The sequence below is a fragment of the Echinops telfairi genome, unplaced genomic scaffold, assembly GCF_000313985.2.
Source record: "Echinops telfairi isolate 266 unplaced genomic scaffold, ASM31398v2 ScPeMD7_7410;HRSCAF=8448, whole genome shotgun sequence".
Classification (NCBI taxonomy): Eukaryota; Metazoa; Chordata; class Mammalia; order Afrosoricida; family Tenrecidae; genus Echinops; species Echinops telfairi.
The window spans coordinates 15,890,331-15,903,623 of record NW_022111310.1 but is presented as its reverse complement, the minus strand read 5'-3'; the positions used below and the strand labels follow the sequence as shown (position 1 = coordinate 15,903,623).

The 13,293-nt window shown below is 38.9% G+C and overlaps 1 protein-coding gene across 3 annotated transcripts in view; it reads left to right on the top strand.

The window, feature by feature from the left end:
• Positions 1-13,293, top strand: part of PTBP3 (polypyrimidine tract binding protein 3) — an 80,005-nt gene that overhangs the window by 36,613 nt on the left and 30,099 nt on the right. For 2 of the 3 annotated variants that reach the window (XM_004710948.4, XM_004710947.4), the window contains exons 4-5: positions 2,329-2,498; positions 10,942-11,088. In XM_004710948.4, coding sequence (XP_004711005.1) covers positions 2,329-2,498; positions 10,942-11,088 — 317 coding nt within the window. The remainder of the gene's footprint in view (positions 1-2,328; positions 2,499-10,941; positions 11,089-13,293) is intronic. The other variant, XM_045296566.1, reaches the window with a different exon arrangement.

The following is a 13,293-nucleotide window of genomic DNA, read 5'->3' as shown; positions in this document are numbered from 1 at the left end:
AACAAAACAAAGCACAACAAGAAAGAAATGCTTGTAGTTAGTTCAAGGATAGTTTGTTGGCCTTTAGGAGTGTTTTCCAGTCCAGTCTGTTGGGGCACCACACCCTGGCACCAAAGTCTACCTTCAGCATTCCCTGGGGACCTTGCTGCTCCATTCCCTTGATTTTCCACTGCACTCCCCCAGTTCTTTGCCTCGGTGCGGTGGGATCAGATCTGGCGCAATTCCCACACTGCGTCTCTGGTGTTGTCCCCCTAGGGCCATGGGTCAGTGAGGGGCGTCATGTCTCATATTGGGGCTGGCCATGTGGTCCTCTCTGTGGACTGGCTTCTGGAATTGGGATCATCGTCCTCAAGGCCTGGTGGGTCAGGATATGCTCTACTCTCTCCTGTTCCCCCTTCTTCTATTCCTGTGTGCTCCGAGCAGATATGTCCCTCTCCTGGAGCTGCAGATTCAATGCCGTCCTTTGAAATAAATTCTTCTGGGGGGTTGTTATTTTAAAACGTATATAAACTTCTACTCCCAACCATGATGGAGTAACTGGGACCAGACTTGAACTTTCCACATTGTTTAAAGCAAAAAGAAAAAGAATCAGCCAATTGTTTTTTGGCAGATGGACAACAGGTAGAGCTGACCTGTTATCTCAGAGAAAAGGGAAACAAATTAAGGGCCAGTGATTCTTGTCATCTCCTTGACTTCCTTTCCAAACTGGGTGGTCAGGAGGGAAAGCCTAAGCAAGCATGGCAGGATTGCTGAGGTGAAGATCGAGAAGTCAGAGTTGGCGAGGGCTTAGGCAGCTGGCATGGATGTGGGTGGGGTCACAAGGAGGGGCGCCTACTAGAAAAATAGCTCCAGAAGTCTTATGGGTACTTTGAATCTGCTGCTGAATGTGAAGCCCACTTGTGCAGTGTGAAACCACGAGGTCAGACAAAGAACAGCCGGGAGCTATAAGTTAAACAATTCCCAGGGTTTATACAGAGTTAGGAGATGTTCAAATTATGGCTGGTCAGAGTAGTCTTTGAACATCTAAGGCATAGACAGTAGAGATGCTGCAGGAGCCAGTCCTTAACCAGTAATGCTAAACTAACTCAAGTGTAAAGGTTACTCCAAACCTGCCCTAACAGAGTTTAAAATAAACCCCAAAGGGATGAAACTAGTCTGCAAGGAACTGTACTTATTTCCACACAAAAAAAAGTCTGCACAGTATTGGGCACATAGTAAAAATTATTGCCAACCCTGAAAAAGTATTCAGTCTTACATGTGCTATTTGCGGGAAGAAAAAGCCTCTTTATTTATTTATTTTTGAAAAGCCTTTTTAACAGTGCATAATTTGATTATTTGAGGCCTGTTGACTCTAGTTATTGTCAGTATTAAAACAATAGATTTAAACAAAATTTAACTGTGTTCTGGGGTGACGAACTTTGTTATTTTATACTTTTGGTTCTCAAACGCCAGAGTGCATCAGAATCACTTGGAAGCAGTGTTAAAACATGAACTACTAGGTTCTGCCCCCAGAGTTTCTAATTTAGTAGGTCTGGGCAAAAGTTTGCATTTCCAACGAGGTGAAGCTTCTGCTGAGATTTACTGTTACATAATTAGGACCAGTTTAGCTTCTAAGAACACTTTAAAAATAAATTAATGAAGAATATATAACACCTAAGAAATAAACTTTGTTTTCATAAACATAACAGCTCAAATCCACTTGGTGAAATTTGTATCATGGCCTTTCCTAAAATTTTTTGTTCTAATTATATAAGTATTTATCTGTAGAAAATTAGGAAAACATATTAGTATAAATAATATCTAATGTACAACGAAAGTTTAATTTTTAGAGCAGTGGTTCTCAACCTGTGGGTTGCGACCCCTTTGGTAGTCAAATGACCCTTTTACAGGGGTCGAACGACTAATAACAGTAGCAAAATGATAGTGATGAAGTAACGAAAATAATTTTATGGTTTGGGGGGGGGCACCACAACAGGAGGAACTATATTAAAGGGTCGTGGCATTTAGAAGGTTGAGAACCACTGATTTAGAACCACTGATATATTATCTGAAATAATATAATTCATGGGCTACAATAATTTTCCTTGAAGTTAAAAAAAAAAAAGACTTCAGTTTTTAAAAGTTTAATGCTGTAATGAAAACCCCCCCAAACCCTGTTATTCACAGGGTAATGCTTTTGTTTTCCATCCCACTCCCACCCCAAGCCCCACATTCCCTGCATTTCAACACCTGCAACTGCTAGAGGATCAAACATGACAGGACAGTTAATGGCAGCAGTATGTCAACATCAACTAATTTCAGTAATTCTCTTTAATCTTGTTTTTTTAGCTAATGGGAATGACAACAAGAAATTTAGAGGAGATAGACCTCCCTGTTCACCCTCCCGTGTTCTCCATCTTCGCAAAATTCCAAATGATGTCACTGAAGCAGAGGTCATATCATTAGGTCTACCATTTGGCAAAGTAACTAATCTTTTGATGTTGAAAGGAAAAAACCAGGTATGTAGATCTTTAAGATTGACACAAGGTGATTATCTCTGAGTGTTAATGTTGCAGATGATTTTTATTTCTTTTGTGTATTTCCCTGATTTCCTACTGTAAACATAAATTGAACAGAAATTGTCGTTTTGTTTTTAATGACAGGGAACCATAAACAAGAATATTGGGGAGGAAACACACACACACACACACACACACAGGATTATCTCTTTTCTGTTAATTTGTGGTCTTTCCTCCTCCTTAACAAAACCATTTTACACTCAGTTAAGGAGCCTCTGGTGGTATAGTTGTTAAACCTTGGACTGCTAACTGCAAGGTCGGTAGTTCGAATCCACTAGGCACTCATTGGGAGAGAGATGAGACTCTCTACTCCTGTAAAGATTTGTTTCAGAAACCTACAGGGAGCAGTTCTACCCTGTCCTATAGGCTCCTACTGTTGAAATCGACTCAGTGACATTGATTTTGAGTTTTGGGGTTTTTTTACTCTTAGTTATGGGATGGTTTATGAAAATACCCTGTACACATGTGAACAACCTGATAGGAGATACATTTATATGCCTCATTCGGCAAATTGTAAGCTAAGTTTTCCAAATCTTTAAAAAACAAATGTATAGTGCATTTAGTTCTAAGTATCCAATCACCAGTTGCCATCAAGTCATTTCTAAATTACGATCTTCTGTTTTAGAGTAGATCAGCAATGGCACTTCATAGGTTTCATGGCTGTGACCTTTCAGAACAGATTTCCAGATGTTTCTGAAAAAGTGCTTCTGGATGGATTTGAACTGGCAAGCCTTCCAGTTAGCAGCCCAGTGCTGAACTACTGCTCGCCCAGGGACTCCTAAGTGGGTTTTTCTTAAGAAAGACAGGAAACGTATAGTGTTTGTCTCATACACATTCTTTTTGTTAGGATTCAGACCTCACTGGGATGAATTTGTTTTCCCTGTCCCCCACTCTCACTCCTCAGTTTTGGGATCCTGGAAGTCTTTTACATAGAAAATTGGTCAAAGGAGAGGGCAGCAAATCTGGGCCCTAGATATTTTATGGTACATTGTAATAAGTCACTGTGCTTCTAAACTTGGTTGAAGTATTTATAATGTTTGCAAATAAATAGATTGGTAAGTGTTGAGCATGAAAGAAATTGCATGATGGTGTCTAATTCAGTCCCCTGTCCTTGGTAAACTACAAGTAATTGATTAGTATTCCCATGTAATTCAGATGAGGTGTTTGCAGAAAAATCAAAATAGTGTACTTTTCACCTTGTTGTAAATGTTGCTCATTTACCTTACTTCTAGCGATAGTGTATGCCTGAACTTGGTGTTAGGTACTATCAACTAACTGATTTGAACTAAGAGTTGTGACACCAGGTGAAAGAGCTGCCCCACAGGGTTTTCTCGGCTGTAATCTTTGGAGAAGCAGATCCCTAGTTCTTTCGCCTGCAGAGCCAGTGTCTGTCTGGGTTTGAACCACCAGTCTTTTGGTTTGCAGCAAAGCACTTCACTATTCCCATTCCTTTTATGCTACCACTGTTGCAACTCGTGAGGATAGTGTGGTTTGCTTGCCTCGGCTGGAAAAGGACCTAGACGCCATCTGTGGCACATTGCTAATGGCCAGGGAGAGGCAGCAGGTGCGGGCAGTTTCCCTAGGTTCTACTCTTGTTCTGCATTTATGTCTATCTGCAACACTAGGTGGGTGTGTTTTGTTAATCCTTTGTCCTTTGATCATAAAGAAGTGTTCAGAAGACATCTCTGAGTAGAACACTCCAGCAAGAGAATCTGATGTGGAAAACTCTAAGACTTCACTGGCACCACTTTCCCAGACTACTGGGGATGGAGTACTAGGGGCTGGCTGCTAGGGGGTAATTTTCATCAGTCCTCATACAGAGGTAGTGGCTTTGGGTTCTCTCTCCACCCCGGACAATAGGAATTGAACCGTTTGACAGGACAGAGCTGAAAGATGCCCTAGCACTTCATTTTCAGCACTCATCCAACTCTTTGTGTTCCAAATCTCCTCCTTTGTGAGACTGATGGTAGATGTTTATTTATTTATATTATTATTATTATTATTATTATTATTATTATTTTTAATCAATTTATTGGGGCTCATACAATCCATCACAATACATAGATCAATTGTGTACAGCACATCTATACATTTGTTGCCCTCATCATTCCCAAAATTCGCTTGCCTCTTGGGTTCCCTGAATCAGCTCATTTTCTGATGGTAGATATTGAGGCAGTGCTGAACATTAAGCAAGGAGTTGTATAGAGTGGATATTATTAATGTTTACAAATTCTTTGTTGAAAAGAGGATTACTTGGAGAAAATGACCATTTAAAAAAATATTACTGCCTCAGGACCAGTAATGAGAGTAGCGATACCAGGAGGGTAAGCCCAAGGTGGTGGGAGAAAGGGAGAACTGGCCACAATGATCTACATTAACCCCTTCCCAAAGGGATAGACAACTGGAAAGTGGGTGAAGGGAGACAGTGGTCAGTGTAAGACATGGAAAAAAAATGTATAAATGATCAAGGGTTCATGAGGGAGAGAGGGTGCGGGAGGGGGAAAATGAGCTGATATCAAGGGCTCAAGTAGAAAGAAAATTTTGAAAATGATCATGGCAACATATGTACACATGTGCTTTACACAGTGGATGTAGGTATGGATTGTGATAAGAGCTGTTAGAGTCCCCAATAAAATGATTTTTTAAATGTATATTACCATACCTGAGTTTTGTTGTTTTTATTCTGATCGTTTCTATGTCTTGTCTTAGAAAAAGTGTGCTGCTGCTGCTGTACTTGAAGAGTGGTTTTAAAGTGACTCTTTAAAGTCATGTATACTTAATAGTGTAAATGACTTTAAGTGTATTTTATCTCTTTAAGATAGTGAATTTTATTTATTGTGTTTTTTTGTTCATTCTTACATGATACTTTATTTGCTATTTGGCTCACATCACTACTTTAGAGAATATTGCTAGTTCAATTGAAGTATTTAATTGGTGTAGTTGTGACCCTTGATTGAGCATCATCTTTAACATTTGGCAAGTAATATTCTTTTACTGGCTGAGCATCATATTTAATGTTTGGAAAATAATATCCCTGTACTGGGCTGGCTTAATGTAGAATCATTTGACAAGTAGAGTAAAACCTTTCTGTGACCTCCAGATGGACAGGGCTTACCATATATACTCGAGTTTTCCAGCACATTTTTAATGCTGAAAAAGCCCCCCCTTGGCTTATACTGAAGTGAGGGTCCCACTTACCTGTTCTGTGTAGTGCGGGTGTTCTCTGGTCTCTCCCGCGCCTACAGCCTCTGTGGATGGTCCGATGACTGCTGATAATCACCGCTCTTCTTCTGCGCCGGCAGCCTCTGTGTTGTCTGTGCCATACTGGGCAAGAACCTGCCCGCTTCTGTGCACTGGTACCTAGGGTGCACGGCATCCTTGTCAGATGTATGTTGGATGCGGCCGCTCTTCTCCAGGGTTGTGACCAATGACATAGCCCTTACAGTCTTGCCCGTGCTTGGTCACACCCCATTGCTCTGCCCAAGCATTGTTGAATACAAGTACCGGTATATCTCTGGTCTTGGATATATAAACATTTATTTACAGTACTTAGTCTGCTATATTTTATTTTTTCTTATTAACCTGTGTCAGGGCTCATCATATACAGGCTGTGTTGTGTATGCACTGTGTGTTGTTAGCACTTCCCATTCATATGTGGTAATGCTGCGTATGCAGTAATGCAGCACATACAGTAACTGCATATACAACGCAATGTGTATATTATAAGCCCTAAAACAGGCTGCTCTATGCAAACAGCCAGTCATATCATCACATTCTGGAATATCATCAGCCTGTATCATGCCTCAAACTATACAAACTGCGTTGTGTATACAGTAAGTACCACATGGGTAAGGCAGCTATTGTAGTAATGCAGTGCCTGCAGTAACACAGCATGTATAGTTATTGTTGATACCACATTGTTGTCTTTTTAAATTTATTTTTATTTTTTTAATACCACATTGTTTTTGTTGATCCTTTTTTCCACTTACAGAGCTAGTTTATTGCTTTTCTTTGAAATAAGTTTTCAAAAACATTTAGCCTACTGATGCCTCGATTAATGGAATTTTATTGATAGCTATTTTTATTTTGAAATTTACCAGTAGCTTCTGCATTTCCCACTCTAGGGGGTTTTTTTGTTTGTTTGTTTTTTTCTGCGTTTGTTTTGCTTTTTACTTAAAACGCCTTGTAAAGCAGCTCAGTGTTCTCGAAAAGCAATTGTGGCACTGCCATTCTAGGTTCTAGTGCGCTTGATTCGGTCCCCACCCGGGGAAGTCCCCACTCTAGGTTTATACTCAAGTCAATAAGTGGTAAAATTAGGTGCCTCGGCTATATTCAGGAAGGCTGATACTCGAGAATATACGGTACTTCCAAGTGGATTTGAACCACCAGTCTTTCAGTTAGTAGTCCAGCATGTACGTAACCCTTTGTGTGGCATCCAGGGACTCTACAAATAGAAGGAAAGAAAAATTTGGTTTATAATTACCATGTTTTGTGCTCAGTAACTTAAAAAAAAATCATTTTATTGGGGGCTTGTACAACTCTTATCACAATTCATATATACATCCATTGTGTAAAGCACATTTGTACCTTTATTGCCATCCTAATTTTCAAAACATTTCCTTTCTACTTGAGCCCTTGGTGCTCAGTAACTTTTTAATGCTCATAAATGTATATTCTGTAAACTATAAGTGTTTTAAACATACTTTGAAGTGATTGCTATGTATTTGTTAATTGAATATTGTAGTAAAATTATGTAATTGTTTTTGTGAGGGTGGGGGTATGTAACATTTTCATTTAGAAGCATTAAGACAAACGTAATGGAGGTGGCTATTGAAGATGTCCTAAATGTCCAACTTTTCCAAAATGTTGTACAGCTCCATTTTCTCTGACGTTAACCACCACTCCTCCCCTCTGGGTAGTGGCTTTAAAGTGAGTCACTTGGATAGTTATACCTCTTAATAGTATAAATGACTTTAAGTGCATTTTATCTCGTATATATTCCCTCACGTCCCTGAGTTCTGCAATTTGTTGCACCGTCTCACAGAACTCATAAGGCTTTAAAAGGAAGTGGCTCTAGTGGTGGTGGATGCTGATAAGACCCCATTCTGAAAGAAATTCAGAATACTGTCAGGATCTTCCTCCTCTACAAGGCTGTGGGAGCTGGTGAAATCAGGCCAGGTGGTAGGTAGACCGCAAATTAAGAGAGGCCAGGCAGATGAAAGGCCAGAGCCAGAAGCCAAACAGGTCCAAGCAGATCTTCTCACGGCTGCCAGCACTCAGTCAGGAAGCAGAGGTCACAGAAGAGTAGGCTTTGATGGAGGAGTGGTTTTTGTCTTTGAGCAGATCATTCCCTTAAGGAAACGCCATGGTGACTTAAGCCACACCTTCGAGTAAGGTGGAGACTCCAAATACAACATTAATCCTATCTATTAGCATAGCAGAGAACTCCCTTCAAAATGGGATTATAACCCAACATACTGCTATGGATTGATTCTGACTCAGTGACCCTATAGGATGGAGTGGAACTGCCCCACGGGTTTCTAAGACTAAATCTTTATGAAAGTAGAAAGCCTTGTCTTTCCCCCTCGGAGAGAGCGGTGGTTTTGAGCTGCTGACCTTGCGTTTCCCAGGCCAATGTGTAACCACTATGCACCAAGGCTCCACTACAGGCATAACGGCTAGAATTTACAATACCTTGCAACAGGGGTTATGGCTAGGCAGGACCATAGTAAATAACAGCCTACATCTCTGTGTACTTAGTAACTGACTATAGCAAAACACTTGCCATTTCAACTTGTACAATTCACTGACATTAATTATGTTCATCATGTTGTGCATCTGTCATCACTATCTATTTCCCTATTTTTCCATCACTCCTAATCGGGTCTCAGAGCATGTGGTGGGTTTTGTTGTTGATGATTTAAGTTTCTATATTTTAAATTTGAGATGTTCTTGCATGTAGTTTTGAAGACACAGAATGGATGTTAGTAGATGTTTGTATTTTTACTGTCTAACCAGTAGGATATGGGGTGGGGTTGGGAGCAGACTGTCATCGTAAAACTATTAAATATCCTTTTCCTGTCATAGAACTTACAGGAATTCTGACAACTAGATGAAACCATATGCGAGTAAGACATAAAAACCTGGGAGCTTCTTTCAGCTTTTCCTATGTTAATTTTTGGATATTAATACTGTGATTTCAGATAGTCAAAAAAAATGATGAGTTACTCAAATCACTATTGACTTAGGGTAAGATGTTCTCCATTTTCCATAATTTGAGAAAGTGAACCATTGCACCTTTAGTCTTTAAAAAGTACTCAGTGGTATTGGAGTATGAGAAGCTGTTTTATTTTACCAGTAATGCTAAATTGTATATGAAATGTGCTATATGTGCTTATCTGTTTTAGAAAAAAAGAATTTTAGGAGCCTTAATACTTGCATAGAATTGAAAATGAAACTAGACCCTAGGAGGACTGTCCAAAACATGCAAATCTGATTGGGGTGGGGTGGACAATAGGATGACGAGGTGCTGACAAGAGAGATTTTCTTTATAGTCTGTCTTCGGGGTGGGGCTAGAGGGGGAGTGGGCTGAGAGAGAGAGCTCTGGGGAGTTTAAGATAATGCTGTTTGCCAAGGCTGCATGCAGGGTTCCCCACCATCGTCATCTGGAACTCCAAATGCTCCTTCAGGTATGCTCAATAACAAAATTCTGATACTCAGAAGCCTTTTTTTCTTTTTTCTCTTTTCTTGTTTTTTTTTTCAGAAGCCTTTTAAAGTTAGCTATTTCACCATATTCATGGGGAGGGCATAGTATAATTTATTTAAAGCAAAAAATGATGCTCCCATAAATCACTGGTAAAAGTTTAGTGTGATATCAGTTACTTATGTGTACAGTTAAATAGATCATCCCTTTCTCCTCTCTTCCCCCCCTTTTTTCCCAGTCAAAGTTTACTGTTTCATACTTTGCAAACCAGACAACTGGGCTATGGTGGAAAGGCTCATGGTTTAATATTCAAGAACCTGGTTAAAATGAATCTTGGTCATTAACTCCTCTGTCTTTATAGTTTTCTCAACTAAGAACTGAGATTCGTAAATTTCTTTAAAGCACCTGACGTGCAATGGCTTTAAAAAAAGGTGGAGCGCACTTTGAGTGCTCTGTGTGGAAATTTTTGGACTCAGGCTCTTAAATCCTAACTTCTGAAAGCATCCATTTGATGTGGTGATGCACATATTCAATTTTGCCTCTAAAATTCATTCTAGATTTTAGAAGAACCTGAAATAGAGGAAAAACCAAGAAGCATATAAAATCAGTTTATCAACTTGCCATTTCCTTTTTTTTTTTTAATCGTTTTATTAGGGGCTCATACAACTCTCATCACAATGCATACATACATCAATTGTGTAAAGCACATTTGTACATTCATTGTCCTCATCATTCTCAAAACATTAAGCCCCTGGCATCAGCTCCTCATTTTTTCCCCTCCCTCCCTGCTCTTCCCTTCCTCCCCGCTCTCCCTTCCCTCATGAACCCTTGATAATTTATAAATTTTTATTTTATCATATCTTGTCCTGTCCGACTTCTCCCTTCACTCACTTTTCTGTTGTCCGTCCCCCAGGGAGGAAGTCACATGTAAATCCTTATAATCGGCTCCCCCTTTCCAACCCATACTCTCTCTACACTCCCAATATCGCCACTCACACCACTGGTCCTGAAGGGATCATCCGCCCTGGATTCCCTGTGTTTCCAGTTCCTATCTGTACCAGTGTACATCCTCTGGTCTAGCCAGACTTGCTAGATAGAATTTGGATCTTGATAGTAGGGGGTGGTGGTGAGCATTTAGAAACTAGAGGAAAGTTGTTACATTGTTACATTGCACCCTGATTGGCTCATCTCCTCCCTGAGACCCCTCTGCAAGGGGATCTCCAGTGACCTACAAATAGGCTTTGGGTCTCCACTCTGCACTTGCCCCCTCATTCACAATGATATGATTTTTTGTTCTGATGATGCCTGATACCTGATCCTTTCGACACCGCGTGAGCACACAGGGTGGTGTGCATCTTCCATGTGGGCTTTGTTGCATCTGAGCTAGATGGCTGCTTGTTGACCTTCAAGCCCTTTAAGACCCCAGAGCAATACCTTTTGATAGCTGGGCACCATCAGCTTTCTTCGCCAGTCATTTCCTTTCTTTAACTCAAAGTTTCTGGGTTTTTTTTCTCCAATTAACATTCATGATACATTTCAAAGCAAAAGTTTTTTTACACCCCCCCCCCACCGTATCATTTCTTTTGAGAATGTATAAGACAGAACAACCTAAGAGTGATAAGTTTTAAACTGTCTTTCAGAAAGATGAGTTTTTGCATTGTCTTTTTGTATTTACTGCAGGCTTTCTTAGAAATGGCTTCTGAGGAAGCTGCTGTTACTATGGTGAATTACTACACTCCTGTTACTCCTCATCTCCGAAGCCAGCCTGTTTATATTCAGTATTCCAATCACAGAGAACTTAAGACTGACAATCTACCTAATCAAGCTGTAAGTATGAAAGGCAGTTTCAAACAGATATAAGAACACACAATGTAAAAATTTTCATTTTCCGTGCTTTTTTGGGGGTGTGTGTAACTGTTTTCTTCATCTTAGAATATTTTATTAAGATTTGCATATGTAAATTCTTCTCCCAAAGGTCAAGAATAAGAAAATTTAGAAACAAAAGTTTTGGTGTTAGAAATGATTGGTACTTTTTGGCCCTTGAAACTTTGTTTTTCTTTAAAACCACAAAATCCCAGAACTTCCAGGAACTTTAGAAATCATTCATTTCAATCCCTTCTCTTTACAGAAAATAAAACGAAGGTATTGAGAAGTTGAGTGGCGTGCTTATACTGTGATGTAACTGAACTTCGGCTGTTGTTTCAGTTATCCAGTGCTACTGGAGGAACAGACATACCACAGTACAGGGTTTTAACAAACAAATTTTTTCACTCTCACTTTAGGAGGCCAGAAGTTCAAATTCAGGACATTTGCTCTAGTTTATCATATGTTGGTTCTGGAAAAAGATTTTTGTCTCCTTTCAATATCTGTATACCTGGCATTTCTTGAAGACATCTATGTTGGCATCCATCTTCCCCTGAGTCTAGGTTCTCAGTGAAGGGAAGAGGACAGACTCCATCTATTCCTAGCTCTTCTTTCTTGGTAGTATTCAGGCCACTCTGAGATTTGCTCGTGTATCTCAAAAGAGATGGACTCAAGATACGATCTAATTCTGTAGATAACCGTATATTCTTGAGTATAAGCCGAGTTTTCCAGCACATTTTTAATGCAATTTTTGTGGTAAAATTAGGTGTCTCGGTGGATATTCGGGTCGGCTTATACTTGAGTGTATATGGTATGTCCTTACTTCATTTAACATTATAGAGGTGATGATTTACAACCCCAAAGCTAATTAAATCGGATCATGAAAGAGGGGTGCGCCACATCAGTTCATAACAGATGTTAATAAGAATTTTTGTTGAATTCATCAAATGATATTTTTGCCTTTTCAGATGAATGTGGAATATATAATATCAACATTTCTTACCTCATTTTTCCCCCTTACCTCATTTACCTGTATTTATTTTGTTAATAGTTTATGTAGAATTTTTGGTGTCTCTAGGTTCATTTTAAGTCATTAAAACATTAATTTGAAGTTAATGAAGGATAGCAAAAACTTATCCATAAAGTAAGTACAACTTAAGAAAGAGGCTTTCATTGCGTTAGACTTTAGAGCATGTTTGGCTCTCACACTGCCGCTCCAGGCAAAGAAAGGAAGCCTTCAGTACTTTGATAAAGTGTTGAAAGGTATTATAATGCAAGCAACTGAGTGTCAATTATGGTTTTCCACATGGTTTAAAATAGGCATATTTTCTGTTTCAATCGTAACTTATAAAAGAGATGAAAGCCATATAATAGATTACATAAATTTAAAGTAATTATGGGCTTTTAAAAAATGACTTTTTAAAATTAAAAATTATCTTATACATTTTAAATAGAATACATGCCTATGGTAAAACATTCAGACTATCCAGAAAAGGAAAAAGGAAAAGCAATTCAATTACCCAGCAATAAAAAAACTTGTGGAAGTATCTGATCACTAATATCTGTGTATATGCTGTTTCTGTTCAAGTGTAACATTGTTGTGGAACCCTGTTTTAAAATCTTTTTCCTCTATATCATGAGTGTTGTTTCATGACAACAAATACAAGTTACTTCATTTTTTTCTCTTTTAAAAATAGTTGTATTGGAATTTAATTGACATGTCATACACTTTAGTAGTTCAACCATATTCAGAAGAGTTGTGCAACCTTGTCCACAATCAGTTTCAGACTTCATAATTTTTATGTATCATAGTCCCTTATATAAGAGAGCCATGATTTATCTACTTTCCTGTTAGGCATTAAGATTTCCCCCCAATTTTGTAACTTTATTAATAGCACTGCAATAATATCTTTTACATATATATCTTCACTCATTTACCACATTTTATTAGGCTTCATTTCTAGTAGTGAAATTGCTGGGACGAAGTATATGCATATTTTGTATTTTATTGTGCTGCCTGATTGCTTTCTGGAAAGATTATGTATCAACTTAGGCTGCACACTGATAATGTCTGAGCAAGCAGCATTTTCAGATTTTGTTATTATGGCAGATGAGAAATGATATCTTATTGTTAACTATTACTGATCACTTATCAAGTTAAAACAACTT